The sequence below is a fragment of the Chamaea fasciata genome, unplaced genomic scaffold (assembly GCF_029207755.1).
Source record: "Chamaea fasciata isolate MVZ Bird 193981 ecotype frontalis unplaced genomic scaffold, bChaFas1.0.hap1 SCAF_55, whole genome shotgun sequence".
In the NCBI taxonomy this organism is placed as follows: domain Eukaryota; kingdom Metazoa; phylum Chordata; class Aves; order Passeriformes; family Sylviidae; genus Chamaea; species Chamaea fasciata.
In genome coordinates, this window is record NW_027094140.1 from 265,572 (window position 1) to 284,373 (window position 18,802).

The window sequence follows — 18,802 nt, forward strand, 5'->3', positions numbered from 1 at the left end:
GAGATCAGAGCAGAGATGCAGGAAACACAAACCCAGCCTGGTCTGGAAAGCAAATCATCAAGAGAATACAGAAGAGAAGAAGCAAAAAGGTAGGCACTACTCTGCACCTGTTTCAAAACTGGCATTTCCTGTTTTCAACATGAACGGCATTGTCATTAAATACTATTAAATATTATTATTTAATAAATCCCACTGAAGCACCATGATAGTTAACTAACTGAGCTATTGCCTTCCAGTTTTTGAAGAGATTCATAGTGTGGGTAAAGCTGCTAACTTTCAGTAGTTTCAGGAAAGCTGAAACTTTCCAGGGAAAGGGCTGACAGCCTCGGGCTCTGACCAGTTAAGCAAGGAGGAGTCCCCCGCACAAAGGACATTAGCAGAAGAACTTAAAGGGAGAGTTGTGGACGAATATCTTGATGGTAAGGTAAGGAGACACAGAGAACTAGCTGCAAAAGGAGAATTTATCTGATCTTCCCAGGAGATCAGACTATGCCTTTCACTCCAGGTTCCAAAGCATGATAATGGAGGGACACGGAGGAGGAGGAGGATGGGTCATCTTCAGTTCTCCCTAAATATGCTTCTCCTTAAATGTGGCCAAACCCACAGGAAATACCGAGAATGACTCCAAAAACAAAGACTTTGAAATACTCATTTCATCCAATGTCCTAAAAGACTACAGCATCTTGCTTTTGTTTCCTTTTGGGTTTTTAGCTCTTTCGCCCCAAAACAGAGGTCTGTTTGTTATATTTTTAAGGAGAAATAGTTCAATTGTGCTATTCATCTGCTCAGTTCAGAAAGGGGATGCAGAAACACTTTGTCCAGAAGGCAGTCAGTTGCTTCAACTACGTCAAGATAGCTGATCATCATCAAGTAAGCTATTAGTGCTATAGATTCAGAAACAATGTATGTTGGAATGGATGCATTGTGTCATTGGGAGGAAGGAGAGCTACTTTTAATTTCTGCATCTATAGATGTCACACTTAGGGACATGGTCTGGTGGATTTGGCAATGTTAGTTTTAAGTTGGACTCAATGCTCATAAAGGTCTTTTCCAACCTAAATGATTTTATGATTAAGAACTTTTTGTTCACGCTTGATAAGTTACAGCTCTTTTTTTAGGTCTTACTCCACATTAGTAAGATAATGCACACATCATTACTGCTTAGAAAGGCTGTTAGTAATAATAAGGTTAATATGTGGGATTTTAAGCATTCCCGTTGATGATGCTTCAGCAAAAAGAGACAAATGTAGGGAATCGCACATTGTTATGTCTTAATGTACTTGAAAGTGTAGAATCAAAATGGCAGAACATCGCATCTAGGTCTTTGACTTATTGTCTAGTATTTTTGACGTAAAGGAAGTACAGGCTGAGATCAGAAGGCGCACGTGTTTATGAGAGCCCTGCCAGATGCGCATTGCTTGCAGGTTTCTACTTGGAGCTTTGTAAATACACTTTTCAAACAGACATAAAATTCCAATTTGACAAGGCTTATCATTCAAGACATTCCAATTGACTGGCTTAAGTTGTACCTTCCCAAAACTGAAAAGAAACATAGGGTAACATCTGTTACCAGTTTTCCATGCATAGTGGGACAGCAGCCATCAGTGGATGGACAGGTATCCCACAGGGAGCTGGGGAGAGGTGGGGGAAAGGCTGCAGCATTATAAGCTAAGATAGCCTGAAGAGGGGCAACAGAAATCCATGGAAGACAGGGTGTGGCATCTGATGCAAAACAACTTTAGAGAGACTATCTACAGCATTTGCAGTATAAACACATGCTGTGTAAGGCTAGAATCTACTTGTACAGATGAATATATGAGATAAACTTGATTAAGCCATGCAGGTGCTTTTAAAATAGAGACTCCTCATGTCAGTCTTCCAGGCAAAGAAAAAATAAAAAGACATTCAACTACCCCCTGAAAATGGTCTGCAGTTTCCTGCTGGTTTCAGGTAGCTAAGATTTCTTCAAAGATATCAGTTAGGCCAGGGGGAAAAAAAAAAAAATCACTGGCATTGCCTTGTTTTGGGGGCATCTTAGCAGATACCTCAGAAATAAGATCTCAACAGTTCTTTACCGAGCTTCCCAGGCAGAAATTCTAACCAGGCAGCTCAACCCACATCTAAGTAGTTTCACTGAACAAAGCTTTCTTTGAAAGCGTCTTAGCTACCGGAATCTTGTTTCTAACAGTTTTAAGAACTTCAAGCCTTCTCTACAGATAACAACAAAGATCACCAGTGATACCAACAATTAGCAAGTTAAAACATTGCCACTGTGGGATTCAGAACACAAGCCTGCATAGCTGTAATAATGAGCCACAGCTGCGGGGAGTAAGGATACTATAACACAGGGTTACAGCAGAAACCAACCGACTGGACAGCGGTTCAGATCATTCACTTCGGCTTTGGGAACGCTGCTGGTTTAGTTCAGATGCAATTGAAGTTAATGTCCATTTGGGAATCGCTTGTACCACTTTTTTTTAAAAAGGCTCACTATGCAGTGTTTCCTAAGAGGTGAAAAATGACTTGTAAGTATATAAAAAGTGTCTTGTGAAATCTATGGACCAATACAAGTCACTGAGAGATGCTCCGAATTTTAAGGATTTTATCGTCAAGATGTGACCTAAAGATAAAGCATGGAGTAATTAAGGTTCTCGGAAGATGTTCTTTTCAGTCTGACTTGCAACTTAAGTCCCTTCTTTTTGCAGCCTAATGATGAGAAATCGCATCCTAAATTATCCTCCTGTACTTCTGGTTCTGCTTCAGAAACTGGACTATTTATACCTTTTGCTTTGAACAAATTTTAAAACAAACAAACAAACAAACAAACAGACAAACAAAAAAGCCCCAATGACAAGACTACTAAAAACCCAGAGTCTTTCTCCATATTAGCCCTGAATCCAAATTTATGACTCATCTATCATACTCCAGTTTCACCAGCTGTTATTCAGCTGCCTTCTTTGGCTTTATATAAACAGAGTCTGAGCTCATGATTTCCGGAAGTAGTAGTTTTTTTCAAATAATTGAGTTAGCTTTCTGCATATAACATAGATGATAAAAAGGTGATAGTGTGGGCAACGCTGCCTGAATATTATTTCAAGTATTTGGAACTTCAGGGCAATCCTAGAGACTGGAAATTAAAATCTATCTTCTTGCCTGTATCTTGTGCCTGCTACTTTATCTTGCTCCCAGCTCTTGGTTTGTATAGGAGGTATTATATTTTAAAAGGAAGAGAGAAAATGGACTCGTGGTGCAGGACTTGTTCAAAGCAGGCAGGGTCCACCACATCTACATTACACCTTACAATCTTCCACTAGGGATCAATGAAAGTTCTCTCCCAAGAGTACTGATAGACGAGTCAGACTATGTAAATCGATTTGGAGAAAGCAGAAACTCTTCTTGGTGGATTGAAGAGGGCTTTGAAGTGTAAAGCTGCAGAAGAGGTTAGAGGGAATAATGTATAGTTGTGACTGCATAGAAGTGACATAGAGAAAGATGCTGCAACAAATAAATGAGACTATCAGAATAAAAGCTAGCCTGCCAGACCATTGCCATAACTCTGCCTTTTTAGCAAAAGCGTATGATACTAGTAAAAACTAAAGGCTTAGTTGGGAAGGATCGGTAGAAATATTGAAAATAACTCCTCACCTATCATCAAGCAAAGTCATTTTGCCTACACATTCTCTACACAAGAGAGAATCTTCACTCTCACCCAAAGTAGCAGTCTACAAGAAATGCAGATCCTCTTAAACCACTGTTAACACAAACTGACCCTTCAGCAGACCCTCTGCAAGAGATCTCTTACGTAGGTGTCAGTAATCAGAATCTCAATTAACGCATTTAAATCACCATTACACTGCATCATCAGATAAGCCCATCTCTCTAATTGTGCACGTGGTACTACTGTTGGCATCCTACAATTTAGGGAAAAAGTACTTGGAATTTACTTCTGTATTATTTCCCAGGAAGCATTCTCTCAGTTTCCTCCAGATGTAAATGAGAGTGCTTTAGCTTATCAAGTTTCTAAGTTTATCAAGCAAAAGCACATCTGGATCCAGCCTGGCAGTTTCCCTAGGAAGACCAGGACAGTTAGACCAGACAGCTGAGAAGTGATGGGTTGAAAAACTGTATAAAAAGAATTTTCATAATTTAAAACTTTCATTTAAAGTTACACCTTGAACTCCATTCACACTGTAAACTTCCTTTGTTCAACATCCTATTTTTTGTCTCTACAGATAATTTGATATTTAGAGCTGATGTGAAAAACACTCAGAATGGAAGGCAAGCTCCCATGTCTCCTTGTGCTGGTAGGAGCAATCATGACCGCCCAGTGCCAGGTAAGAGGCTAATGCATCAAATAATTCTCTTGCCATCTTCCTGTATTTTCAGCAGCATTCCTTTTCCATTGGCTGCAGCTGTCTGCATCAGGCAGAATGAGAATCTGCTTAGCTCACTACAAACCAGAGGAAGAAAAATGTTACAAAGTAGTCTATCATTGTGGATGCGTTATGTGTTATCCTGGCTCGTTTTCATTTCAAGACTTGCAAGTAAACAAGTCTTCTCTGGGTATTCTTGGTGTATCTGTTCACTGTCACCTTTCACTGTTAATAAGAACTCCATTGTAACCAGCCTTCCGTTTTCTATGGTCATCATCTTCATCACTATTCTCACTTAAAACTGCACGTCAGTGGTTCCCTTGTCCCCTCACTTTAAGCCTCACACCACACACAGCTTGAGTAAATGCTACACAATTCCAGAACGTTTACTCCCTTTCTCAAAAAATTGCTATCCCACCTTTCCTCCTTCTTATCTTCTTTCTCTTGTGGCCTAATCAAAGCAGCTTTCTAAATTGGTTTCCTCCATTAAACTTTATCCAAAATATTTCATTTAACTGGCTGCAAGAGACATATCTCTTAAAGATAATCAAGCTACAAAGTCTCATGGGGAAACTGCATGTCAGTGAGCAAAAGTAACTGCTTGTTGACTGTACCTACCTTGGAAATTATTTGCTTGAACCTCCTTCAAATAGCAGAAAGCTGGCAAGCTTTAGTTAGCATTTGCAACGCCCCAAGAACACATAATGACTTCACACACAATGTGAGTAAAGCATATCCCAAATTCACCTCACTCAGATGACAAGCAATCACCTGGTAATCTGTGGAACAAAATGATTTACAATTCTTAGGAACCCATACTGAGGTACTAGAGGCACTTTTCACTGTACTGTCTGACAAGAGGGCAGACAGTTCCTCAGAGCTTCCTGATTTACATGCCCTTAAGAAAAGGACTGACTCTTTGAAGGAACTTGTTCTCTCATCTTTTTTAAGAGAGCAGTTACTCACAGAATTAACCTTCTTTGCTTGCAGGGCTTACACATGCGTTTCAAATGAGGAGCCAGATCTAGAGGTAAGCCAGGCTAACTAAAACCATGTTAGCTGGAGCATTATGAACATGGGAGGGGAAAGCAAATCATGCTGAAGAAACAGAGCCTGAGAGCTTTTTGTCATGGTTATGTGGATGAGAGATTCAGAAGGCAAAATACCAGAGCGTTAATACCATCCACAACAAAGTTTTCCCCTCCCTCTGCTCTTCTTGAAAGAAAGAGAGACGAGTCAATAGTGGAACAGTACATTTGGCAGCACAGCAGTGAGAGAGATGGGACAGTTGTGGTCTGAGAAGGAAAAAGGGCAACCCATTAGAAAGATGCTCCCATCACAGATGCTTTTCTCCTGGAAATAGAAGGGAGTCCTTTTGTTCAGCCAGGTCTTTTCCCTGAACTGAAAGAGGATTTCCTTTCTCCGATTACAGCCATTTGCACAGATAATTCATCTGCAGAAATTTACCAATACAGGGGGACCTGGCTGAGGCTTTCAGGGAGCAGAATCGAATACTGTAGGTGTGACAGTGGTCGGAGTCACTGCCACACTGTGCCTGTCAGAGGTAAGTATGACAAAGAAAAAAGAAATGGTGAGAGCTTGTCCATCTAATCATCCACTGTCAGGGCCAGAGTTACTGCACAGAAAATTTGTCTGGGAATAGAAGAGGATAGAAAAGAAAATACCACTACACACTCTCATGGGCGGGACTAAGTGGGAGTGGGCATGGAGCTGAGAAAGTCTGATAGAATATGTGGAGAGAATGAAACAGAGAAAAAATTGAAGCACTACACAAAAAGGCTGTAAGCACATGGCAATAACAGGTGGGTAGAGAAAAACAGAACAGGCTAAAAGAGACTGACAGGAAAATGAAAGGTGTGTCTACATTTCCAGCTTCTTGCTTCTGTGAAATCTAACAGTATTTCCTGGCTTTTGCTTATTCCACAGCCTGCACCAGAAATAAATGCTACAATGGGGGCCAGTGTTCACAGGCACATTATTCCCCACAGCTCTGCATCTGCCAGTGCCACCAAGGTTTCTCAGGGAAGCAGTGTGAAATAGGTGAGTATACCACATCAACTACTGTGAACAATGCTATTTGGGTTAGCTGTGCAGTACACAAGGATGAGATACCCAGAAGCTCCTGTTGTAGGCTAGGCTCTCTAGTAAGTTGTCTTTTTTTACTCTAAAGCTAATACTACAAAGAACTTTTAAGCACATCTTGGTTGTTCTAGGTGTCTCTTAATAAAACTCTAAAATTTTGTAACTGAAGACCTTCATATGCACTTGCAGACTGCCTGACAGGGCATTTTCACTGACTTACTAGACAAGACATTTGAGAGCCAAGTTTAAACAGAACAGAGACTGGGGAAACTGTCAGGGAAAAGAATTGGTATGCTGTCCTTAGATTTTCAGATCTTACCTTTTTTTCAGATACTGAAGTTAAATGCTACAAAGACACTGGAGTAACATATCGGGGTATCTGGAGCACGGCAGAGAGTGGAACTGAATGTTTAAATTGGAATAGCAATGGCCTGGTGGACTGGTTGTACAGTGGCCAAAGAGAGGATGCTGCTGAACTGGGATTGGGCAATCACAACTACTGCAGGTGAGGGGCTGATGGCACACAGGGTCAGAGCCACAGGAATTAGCCCATTCTAAGAGCCTGGAGCAAAAGAATGGCTGCTTGCTGTAGTCTGATACCAAGCAGGGAACACTCTGCACAGGTGCAGATACTGTGCAGCCCGTGAGCAGTAATTGCCATGTCTGTAGACGTGTCTGCACTTCAGGTCTTCCTAGACTGATGTCTGTGGCGGACTACAAAATGCAAGTGTGTCTCACCCCAGAGTCTTTCTCTTGCCCCTTCTCAGTCCTCCCTAAACTCCACTTCTGATTCAGCTTTCTACAGCTTCAAATTCTGATCAAAACTGTATAGTGTTTTCTGTACATGACCTAAACTGCACAAACATGCTGTCCACTCCTGCTAGCTACTGGCCATCTCATCTTCACACCAGTGTACTCCACAGTTTTATAATTAAAATAGGAATTCTAGCAACTTCTGGTGGTTCAGTCCACATCTTCACTGCAGAGCAGGACTAAGCGAATTAGATGGCCTACATGACACTACTGGCAATAGCTTTAAAATGATGCATAATATTGTAACTCTTTCAGAAACCCAGATGAGGATTCCAGACCTTGGTGCTATATCTACAAAGGGGGAAGGTACACCTGGGAACACTGCAGTGTGCCCTCCTGTTCTAAAGGTATATGCAGGGGACAGGAAATGGATGTTGGAATTTCCATTATTTGCTGCATATATAAGGGTTCTCTGTGAACTTGGGCTATTTTTGTAGCCTAAAAAGTTGAAACTCTCATGTTATACCATATTTAGGCTTTTAGTATTTAAGACACTGAGAGAATGAGATACATAGAGGTAATATATAGATGCCTTGACAGAAATCACACCTAGGAACAACCGACAGTTTTGCATCAATCGGTTAACGTGCAGCTTTCTTACTGAAGTTAGGAACATCAACTGCAGATCTGGAAGAGGCACAGATTACCGCGGCAGCCGCAGTGTTACCAGTTCTGGAGCTACCTGTTTGAAGTGGAATTCTCGAATCCTTGTCAACAAGCTATATACTGCTTGGAGAAGAAATGCTTACCAGCTGGGCCTTGGTAGTCACAATTTCTGTAGGTATGTAGTTGTTGATAGAATAACAAAAAAAAAACCAACCCACCAAACTGTCTTGCAGTACTGTTAAGGCAAGGCTCTAATCTTATACACAGATTAATAAAGCACATTACTGGTGGCAATGAAACTCACTTCCAATAGTAATTTTATTCCACCTGGCCTATTTATACTTCCCTAAGATCAGGCTCTGCAAGTGCAAATTTCACTTGCACTTAGGGAGTGCCCCCTTAGGGCCCCCCATATCAAAAAAAATGCACTCGGGTCACAGTCTGACACCTTGAGGTGTCTGCAAACTCTCTGCAGATCTGATCATACAAATAGCTCTTCTCTTTCCTATGCTGCAGGAATCCGGATAATGACAGCAAGCCCTGGTGCCATGTCCTGAAAGGAAATCAGCTCCCATGGGAGTACTGCAATGGGCCTACTTGCTGTAAGGATACCAGCACTCCTGGTTCTACTCTTTCTTTGAAGCATTACAGTCCTGCATGTCATCTGTATTAAAATAAGATCTGGAGAAAAAAAGCTGTATTACACTCAAGCATCTTCCAGCAAAAAAAAGGGCTGGAGTTAAACAAACAAACAAACAAAGTTGTTTGGAGCAAAAAGAGATTCTGTAGCTCCACTCTCATGGAAATGCCTCTTGCTCTGCCAGAAGGGAAGATTACAGAAATGGAGGACAGGAAAAGGCAGGGTTTCCTTACTGTATTTCTCAAATCAGAATACAAGTTTCCTAGGAAACAGCGGTGAGTCAAATACTAAACAGTTGGTGGCCAGCTGCCTCAACATGGACTGGTGACTAGCAGGCTCTTAACCTTAACTCAAAGCAAGAGTGCCCAGACAAAAAGCCTGTTTCTGGGTTTGTCATCCACAGCCACCTGTGGATTACGGCAGCGCAGAGTACGCCGGTACAGGATTAAAGGTGGTTCCTACGCAGACATTGCAGCTCACCCATGGCGAGCTGCCATCTTTGTGAAGTATCACCAAGTGCCTGGAGAGCATTTTCTCTGTGGAGGAATTCTGATCAGTTCCTGCTGGGCTTTGTCAGCAGCTCACTGTTTTGAGGAAGGGTAAGTTGAGGACTGGGGGTAAAAGGTCTGGAAAATAGAAGCATCCAGTATAGCTTTACTGGAAGGGTATAAGACTTGGAAAAACCCCTCTTTATCCCAGTAAGTCTGCACTAAAGATTATAGTTAATTGTGCTGAGCATTACAGAGAGGCATTTAATTAGGCAAACTAGCAGGATGGCATTAAGGTACCACAGGAAAGTATCAGTTACCTTAAGAACACAGTTGTCAATACACATGCAGAACCATCTGAAACTTGAGAACAGCAAGGGGCTGGCAGAGGAACTTTGCCCTGATGGCTGTAAGCATATAGAGCAAAAAAGAAGGCAAATAGGTCACTTTGCAGTCAAACTGCCTGGGTAACGAAGTAGTAATAGAGCTAAAAATAAATAAAGAAAGAAAGAAAGAAAGAAAGAAAGAAAGAAAGAAAGAAAGAAAGAAAGAAAGAAAGAGCAGACTTTCCAACAGCACATCTTCAAGGGAAAGGTGTGCTCTAGTTAACACAGGAATACAGACTCTCTTGTTCTTCAGCTTTAGTACAAATCAGCTGAAGATTGTACTGGGTAGGACTTCCCGAGCAACTCCCGAGGAAAATGAACAGAAGTTTCAAGTAAAGAACTACACTGTGCATCAGAGATTTGACTCAGAAAATTTCAACAATGATATTGGTAAGAAACTTTTCTGACATTGTGACTGGAAGGTCATGATTGGCTCAAATTTGTGGTTAATGAAATGGGGATATTTTTCCATGTTCAGGTCTGTTGCAGTTGAAGTCAGATGCAGAAGACTGTGCTGTTGAAACAGGCACTGTACGTGCTGCCTGCCTCCCCATGCCAGAGCTGCAGCTGCCTGACTGGACTGAATGTGAGATCTCTGGTTATGGCAAAAATGAAGAATGTAAGTAGAAGATACATGTCTATACATCCAGACCTTGAGTCCTCTGCCCTCAAAGAATTCAAGCCTTTAGCACCACTGAATGTGTAATGTATCATAATGGCTTATATGAGCACTACAAAATGTATGTAGGAATTACTCAAAAACAAGTTTTACTGTAAGTTATTCATCTGAGTTCTGTCAGCCCTATGGGCTAGTAGAGTCTTCCCTGATACTCTCCACAGTACAAAACTAAAAAAGAAAGGCACAATGAGTAAGGTAGGAAAGACATAAGATTTGCAATCAGGGCTGCCACATCTGCTGTACTCAATACATTTAGATACTGTAATTTGGACAGAAATTCATTTCTCTCAAGCCTTGATATACCATACAGTTGCAGATTGACGCATTATTCTAAGAGATGCAGAGAGTAGCAAAAAAAAAGGCTAAAGAAATAACAATCCCAGATATACATTAAAAGGCTGGTTAAATTGCTTTTCAAGTGAGCTGTAACAAACAGAAATAAAAGGTGTGTGAAAGTGTACACAGCTGGACCTGTATTTAAAGCAAACAAAAAAAACCCCAGTTCTTATTTTACTTTCTTCCTTTTCCGTTTTCTTTAAGTTCATTAACTTGTAAACTTAGTAAGAGAAAAACTGTGAAGCATCCATCATACAAGACCTAATCACAGTTTGGACTCACAGGGGTTTTGGAACAGACCTAAAGATGTAGCATGTAAGTGTGGCATTAAGTGTTTTTAGAGGTGCTTTTAAAGCTTGTCCTCAGCATTGCTTACAGGGAGTACAGGATAAATTCTGAAAGGGAAAAGATGCTGCAACTGTAATTCAAAACTCTACTGAATAGCAACAATCCTGCCAACTTCCAGTTTTGTGAAATTGTAGCTGTACAGGAGAATAAAACCCACGTCCAAATCAACCATGCAAATCTCTTCCATTCCAACGTAAGTGTAGCAGTTACTCAGTATTATGTATGACAAAGCATCTAACTTTTGTCAGTACAAGTCTAATGTTAAAAAGTTAGGATCCTGTTTCATACGGTTAAGGCATTTTCATAGACATTTCCTGTTACTTCATTTTGATTGATGTAACTCTGTGAAGATCACTTATCCACCAAGAAACCCAGCAGTCTTTAATTTGGAGCCTGCATAAAACCTCTCTAGCTTGCTGAAGAGACAATATTCTTTCTCAACGAGATTTAAGTGGTTCTGATTATTGAAGTGGAACACGCAAGATATAAAAAAAATCCTTTTGCAAGGAAATTTTAGTTTAGCCACAGAGCTACTTCAGTTCACTCTCCCCTAAACTATGGAAACTGAGCTGCAACTTTTAGAAAACATATATATGCACATACAGAGACATATGTATGTATATATGTTGTCATTTTCCTTCCAGTTTCTCCGTTCTATTCAGAGCACCTGAAGGAAGGCCATGTCAGATTGTTCCCAGCCAGTCGGTGCACAGCACAGTATCTAGAGAACCGGACAGTAACGGACAGTATGTTATGTGCAGGAGACACAAGGAACCTTGATGATGCCTGCAAGGTAAACCCTATTCTGTTCTTCTTTTTTCTTTTCCTTGTCTCTTTTCTTTCCTCTGTACTTTGAGCTAACTAAACAAAAAGCTTCAGAAAATTGTTTAAAGAAGTTTTTTTGCCTACATGGCAGTCCTAGTAGGCTTTTGATGAACAGAATAGAACTGGTGGCTCCTCTTTAATTTCTCTTCCCCCACCCCTCATGGAGGGGAAGGCAGGGAACACTTAAGCAGTCAAACCAGAGCAACACAGACCGAAGATCCCAAATACAGGAAATACCACAAAACTGAACAGGAAAACCCACCCCATCATTTCCTAGTATCTTCTGTTTTGTGAGCATGCAAAACTCAGCAGGAGGTTCTGTAGAAGGAAGGGGGTGCTCCTCTACTGAAAAGTAGTGCAAAGAAGGATAAAGGCTGAAAGATGGTAGAGAACAAACAGCTATGACATGAGGAAAAAGGAAGGCATGCATTCAATCCACATCCTTTCTGTTTAAACAGCTAGTTAATAATTTTGCCTTACTGTTACACACCACAGTCTAAAACCCCTTGTATCTTTATAGCTTGAATAAAGGCCTTCCTCTCTTTGTTCTTTTCAGCATTTTACCTGCATTTCATAAATGAGCTCCATACAAAGTTAGACACCTTGGTGTTATATTTTTCTGTATCTCTCCTCATAAGATGAGCATTGAGGCAGTCTGAAACATGAAAGTGACTTAGGTAAAAGTACTAAGAGCTCTTGATTTGTGAGCATACTGCATGGGGTATTTCTGTAAACACTAGTGAACCCTTAAAGCCAGTGGAGGTGGGAAAAGCAATGCCAAACCAAACAAAGAGATTGTTACTAATCTGCTACTTCCCTGTAGGGCGACTCTGGAGGGCCTCTGGTCTGTGTGAAGGACGATCGTATGGATGTGATTGGAATCATCAGCTGGGGAATAGGCTGTGGCCGCAAAGACATACCTGGTGTTTATACAAATGTGAGTCGTTATCTTGACTGGATTCAGGACACCATGAAACTCTGAGAAAGAAAGAAAGAAAGATGAAACCTTTGCAGTCTTGCGGCCATGCCCTCACAGCTTCCTTCTGGGTGCTTTAAGTTTGCTGACAGGGCTTCCCATTCATCCGGATGCTTATTACTTGTAGTAAAACAGGAAGACAAACTGCAGTGTGTGGGAAGGTCATGTTCTTAAAATGCTCTCCTTTCCTTATTACAGGTTATTAGAAGCTAATCATCTTTTTCCCCAACAACACCAAACTTTCACCTTGCATCAAATCACATAAGTACAATAAAAATTAATTCTGGCCCTGAGTGAATAAACCAAGAGAGAACATCATGCATCTCTTCAGCAGCTGTATTGTTTTAGGAATGTGTGTGAACTGAAGGGGATATTTAATTTCCTGAAAACTTCATCTTCCTCCTTATTTGACTGTGCAATTGAAGACATTAAGCTCTGTCCTTATACCATTTGACTTCGCTAATTTAAGTTTATTTCCAGTAGAAAGAACAAAAGCCGTAGGCATGGGCTGCTTATTTCCAGAATACTATACTACTTGTTTCTTCAGCTTGGAACCAATTAACTGAGTTTAAGCTTAAACTCTCTGAGCAAATCCAGGATGGCGTGCTTATTAGGACATTTTATTCCTTCACTTGGTTTTGCTCCTGGTAATGGAATGTGTAAAAAATTTAACACCAGCCTGATCTACCACAGAATCAATGCATATTTCTGACTATTAAATTTCTATGCATTATCATCTGATATGATGCAAAAGGTGTATCTTCTGCGCAGCAGGGCAAAACAAAAGGACAAGTGTATTGGCAGCTGTTTTAAGTGCCTGCTAGATTTATATCCACCAGTAAAGGCCAAGTCAGATATCACAAGGCTGCCTTTGTCCTTTAACAGAAGATGGGACAGGGTACAACCAAGTCACCATGAACCAGAATCCCAGTAAACAGCGTTACTTCCTTGCACTGCAGCTGCCACATGATGCTAAGTGCCATCTATGCACATCCTAAGAGAGAAGCCTCTCTGAGAGCTTCTCTTTTGTCCCATTGCTTTGTAAAGAGAAAACAGGTGTAACTACTACTTTACAAAAGGAAACGCTTGTACTGAGGGTACAAAAGGAGTTCAGTTCTAGCATGAATTTCTAGCTAGAAAACTAGCCTGTTGTATTTGGGAAATTCAAAACATTGTAACTCGAAACGTTTACTCCCAGTGTTTTTAAGGAGCTCTCTGATAAGCTCAGATACTAAGTAGTTGTACAATAACTACTCAGATAAAGAATCTAAGCAGGTATAGAAACAGAGATTTGGCAAGATGGCCATTACTCTCTCAAAGGGGTTTTGTAAATGGCAACTTTACAAATGGTCTAGCTACTGTTTCTAGCTACTGGCTTAGAAATTGACCTTAGAAACCTTCGCTAATGGCCTCAGAGAAACAGTGATAAAAGTCCAGTTAGCTTCAGCAACAAGGCTCATATTCCAGCCACTGGGATGAGAAAATGTGTTTTAATGAAGAGTCACAGTTCAGGTTTTTGGTGATTTTTTTTGTTGTTGTTGCTGTTGCTGGTTTTATTATTAACCTTGAGAAAAATACAAGTTAATTTCCCTTCATTTCCCCTAAGCTCACTTCCAGGTGCTCTTGTGCCTCACTATCCTGGCATTCCCCAGCCTGCCGAATACCTGCAGTCTGTAAAATAGTCTAAATTATTTCACTGAGTAACGCAAGTCAGAGTCCCCAGGAAGGCAACTTTTGTTTTGCAATTTAAACAGTCTATTAAATACAGTATTTGAGCAAAATGAGATCTAACAGCCACCCATAAAATGTAACTGAATCACACCTAACACAGATCTCTTTTAGAAAAATAGAACCTACAAAAAGGTAGGCTGCAGAGAAGACTTTTACTTCGCAGCTATTACCAATTCTTGGAAAAGAACATGACATGAAATATCCAAGTTGACAAAGAATGCTGGATAAGCCCTAGCTGCCATCTCTGCACTTGTTCATTCCTTTCATCCTGGTCTCTCTTCTGAGACATCTTCTCTGTAGCTGACTAAAAGAATGGCCCAGAATCGACCCCAAAGTTTTACAAATGCTTCTTTAACCTTCATTTTGTAATAGATTCTTAATCTGGGATATATTACCAAATCCTTGTCCAATAGCTAGCATCTAGTATTCTCCAGCCTTACTTTACCTTGCATTGCATTTCTCAGAAGTTGCTGCCACCTAGCTCAGTGCATTTAACTGCCTTTCTCTGGCTTCTTAACCCATTACATCCTTCCCTGATTAAAAAAAAAAAAAAAAATCCCTGAAATGGTTTCCATCTTTACATCAACTTTTCCACTTCTTACACGGTTTATCCCTGTTTGTCCTCTTCCAGCACACAGTAGCACCATCTTGAGACAAGGCCTTAGAATAATATCTGCCATCTGCCCGCTTGTTTTCATCAGACTTAGCAGCTGATATTGTCATACTCAAGTTGTTTCAGAACCCCAGTCGACATCAGCATCTTTTGTAACTGAAGTGCACAGCTGCACCTCATGTTTCCCCCCCAGAAGTCCTTCTTACGTCCAGCTTATGTCACTGATGTTATTCCCTATTTCCCCTTTCTGCCCTGCTCCATCTTCCGTAGGAACTTGCAGCCATCTCAGACCGGTACATCATAAGGGCCTGATACCCTTATGTATATAAGAAACCTTTCAGTATGTCAAGTAATGTGAATCACTTCAGCAGTAAATAAAAGAGTAAACAAAACAGCACGGAGCTGTTGGGTGCCTCCTTCCAGGAGCAGCAGGAGCCTGGATTTCCATCCCTGGGATTGCCTTGCTGTCCAAGACGGGGGCTGAAGGTGAGTGGCAAGGCAGGCCTGGGAGCTCTGGGAGTCAGGAGTGCCAGGCCTCTCATCTCCCGGTGCTGCTCAGGTAATTGCTCAGGTGTTCACCAGAGGGTTTTTTGACGGCCTTTGGCTTTCTGGATGGAAGCAAAAGGGTCCTTTCCCCTCCCTGCCTTCTGTCATTCCCAGGTCAGCCCCTGCTCTTTGCTGGCAGGCTAAATAGCCTCAGGAGTGGGCAGAGGAAGTGCTGCCTGATCTGTGAGGTTCCACAGGAGATGGGAGCAGGCTTTGCGCAGAGGTTCAAGCAGCTTGGGACTTCCTGAAGGCCTGAGGCCTGAAGCAGAGTCTTGAGGCAAAGCTGACCTCTGGGTGAGCCTTCAACCCAGATGTTGTGTTTGTATCCTGTCGGCAGTGCGGTAGCCAGGATCATTAGTGTTCTGGGCTAGGTCCGTGCTCATTAGTGAAACATGGCTTGACCTTTCTGTGTTCAGAGGCCGGACAGAGCCCTGAGATGAGTCCTGTGGCCTTGTTGGGAGGAGCGGGGCCAAAGGCAGCTCCTGCATTGCTCCTGAAGCCCTGGCCAGGCTTTGGGGCGACGCCGGAGGAGGCTGAGCCCAGCTGTTCCCGCCGTGGGAGTTGTGTGCGCCTGTTTATTGCAGCATTTGCCCGACCTGGGCCCTGTCCCGGCACAGCCGGAGCCTCTTGGCCTGCGGGCGGACGCACCCGCGGGAATTGCCAGTTCTGGGGGGGCTCTTCAGGGCTGGGTTGTGACAGGGGATTCCCAGCTGCTGGGGGTGAGGCTCAGGGTCCCTGGTGCTGGATCTCAGTCCCTGTAGGTCACCTTGGGTAGCAGTGCTGGGGAGCATTGCTGAGCTTCTCCTTGGGAGGTTCTTGGCTGCTCTGAGCTGTCACCAATGACCCTGAGCTCCTGAGGTTGGTGTCTGTGTCTTTGGTGCTGACCCTGCCCCCTGGCCAAGCTACTTTGGAGGGTTTGAAGGGTCTAGGGCTGAGTGCCCTTTGGGCAATTTGCTGCCAGTCTGGTGTGCTCCTGGAAGTGCCGCTGACCTGCCAGGACTGAGGAGCTGCTGGCTGGGTGCTGCTTCTGTTCTGCAGTGGGAGCAGGTAGCCACAGGGATACAGGGGGAAAATGGGCTGCTGAAATGAAGGAAACAATATGCTTCTAACAGCAGCTACTTTCTTGTGTACATAAAGCTACAGTTCCAGTTTCTAGCACTACTCTTCATGGGTACAGGTGTCTCTCTCGGTCGGCTAAGTTATTTCTCCATCACGCAGGCAGGCAGGAAGGCAGGAACGCACGCACGCATCTTTCAGGGCACTTAATTGGTTAAGTGTCCATCACCGTGCTATGTGTCTCCTATCTGAGTTCTGCATTTCTTGGAGAGGCTTTCCTAGGCTCTTATTTTCAGAGCTGTTGTTGTTCCTGTAGCCTTGATGAATTCCTGCGAACTCTGGAAAAGAAGACTGCAGGTGTCATCTTCACTACAAACAGTTTGGCTGATACAGGAAATGGCCCAAGTTATTCAGATACATTGCTACACCGGGAGGGCTTAGAGAGAAACCTGGAGATGGGTTGTGGAAGCCTGAAGTGGGATCTTCTCCCCTGCCGACCCTTGTGTAAGAGACGGTCCGAAGATCCCTCATCTGCCTCACGACCATCGTCAAGGACAGAGACTGAAACCCCTAAAAGGGACTTGAAAATCTCAACACAGGAGTTCTGGCCTGGCTGAGGTGGGATGTTGGCCAAGTGCTGCCTGCAGGTGTGTTTGATGGAAAACACCCAGCACCCATATGGGAACATCAGAACCTGAGCAGAAACAATGGGCAAGTCACGGTGAAGTGACCGCGCCTGCTGACACTGCACCTGCTGACTTGGACTGGTTGACACTGTACCTGCTGATGACCGACTTGTTCTGGGTTCTCTGAATGAACACACTGCAATGATTTCCCCCAGCTGTTTGGCCAACTGCCTGTCGCTTCGGAGAGGACTATAAAAACCCTGGAGACTCCCACTCACTTTTGAGATCTCCCCACTGGAGAAGATTGCGTCTATAGGCATCTTCAAAAGCCTCGAGGACTCGACCCTCCATGTTGGTAGCTATAATCCCCTTCTCCTCTTTTTCTGTCTTTCTTACTATTCTCCTTTTCTCTCCCCACTATCGCATTTGTTGGCACTAAATAAAGGTGCATTTGTGATTGAGTAAACTGAGTTTGTCCCCCGCTGTGTCTTTTGCGCTCTGAGATCCCTAAAACGAACCATCACGAACCCCGCTTGTGTGAGCGGATCGTGACAAGTTTGCATGTGAATAAGTTCATTTGTGTACCTTTTCCGCTCTCCCTCACCCCCCATTTCGAGCCGGTGTCCATTTTGAAACTGTCTCCTTCCCGTGGGGCCGTGCTCCCGCTGCTCCCCTCACAGCCCTGATGGCGACACGCAAACCAGAGAACTCCCTGGGACTGCAGTGCCCACAGGAGGTGGAGTGGACGCCTAAAAACCCCTAGGGCCGGTGAGCCATTAGCCAGACAGGACTCCAAACTACCCCAGTGAGCAGGGAGAACATGGGGCTGCTTGCTGGGGCTCCGTGTCTTGTCGCCATAAGTCAGATAGTGCCCTCTCTGCGTGACTGCCCTCGGCTTGTCAACGAGCCTGTGCTTTCCTGCGGCTCTCGTGGGGACGCAAGCCCCGGCTCTGTCGGGCACCTGGCAAAGCTGTTTCACCTCCTCGTCCTCATCGCTCCAGGGAGCAGTGGCGGTGTGTGTGACCCCTTGGGTTCCCCGCCCAAAGCTGTCCTAATACAGGCATTTAAAGGGAGATTTGTCTCCTGGCCCACTCATAACAGGTGTGGTCTCACTTGGATGTGCCTGCAGTCCTGGAAGCTTGACTAATCCTTTTTCTGCCTCATTTGGACCTTGAGGTTGTTTCATGGTGGTCTCACTTTCATGTGTCTGCAGTTCTAGAATGTTGGCTACCCTTTTTTCTCCTAGAATTAAACTTTGAGCTTGTTGGGGGTGGTCCCACTTTGATATATCTGCTGTCTAGGTAGCTTGACTGCCCTTTTTTCTCCTACATTTGGACCCTGAGCTTGTTTGTTGGCATCTCACTTTCATGTGTCTCTGCTCCTGGAAGCTTGACCACCTGATATTCTTCTGCAGATAAAACTGGAATTGGTTTGGGGTGGTCTCACTAATGTATGTCTGCAGTCATGGTGGTTTGAGTACCCTGTTTTCTCCAAAAACTGGATCTTGAGCTTGTTTAGGGGCTCTCCCTTTCATGTGTCTGCAATCCTGGAAGACAGACTACCCGTTTTTCTCTTAGAAATTGGTTTTGAGCTTGTTTGGGGGTGGTCTCACTTCCATGTGTCCTGCAGTCCTGGAAGCTGGACTACTCACGTTCTC

The 18,802-nt window shown here is 43.2% G+C and overlaps 1 protein-coding gene and 1 pseudogene across 1 annotated transcript; both read left to right on the forward strand.

Moving 5' to 3' along the window:
* Positions 1 to 18,802, forward strand: part of LOC136304163 (inhibitor of nuclear factor kappa-B kinase subunit beta-like) — a 237,338-nt pseudogene that overhangs the window by 86,102 nt on the left and 132,434 nt on the right.
* On the forward strand, positions 5,509 to 12,707 carry LOC136304171 (tissue-type plasminogen activator-like). Its single transcript, XM_066207802.1, has 11 exons — positions 5,509 to 5,530; positions 5,806 to 5,937; positions 6,321 to 6,434; positions 6,807 to 6,981; positions 7,545 to 7,636; positions 7,896 to 8,070; positions 8,412 to 8,497; positions 8,939 to 9,134; positions 9,663 to 10,028; positions 11,417 to 11,565; positions 12,421 to 12,707. The coding sequence occupies exons 1-9, from the start codon at positions 5,509 to 5,511 to the stop codon at positions 9,814 to 9,816; spliced, it is 1,146 nt and encodes a 381-aa protein (XP_066063899.1). The 3' UTR covers positions 9,817 to 10,028; positions 11,417 to 11,565; positions 12,421 to 12,707.

Coding starts and splice junctions, on each gene's coding strand:
- LOC136304171 (XM_066207802.1), top strand. CDS start 5,509: ATGTGGATGAGAGATTCAGAAG. Junction 6,982..7,544: donor GGCAATCACAACTACTGCAG/GTGAGGGGCTGA, acceptor TAACTCTTTCAG/AAACCCAGATGAGGATTCCA. Junction 9,135..9,662: donor GCTCACTGTTTTGAGGAAGG/GTAAGTTGAGGA, acceptor CTTGTTCTTCAG/CTTTAGTACAAATCAGCTGA.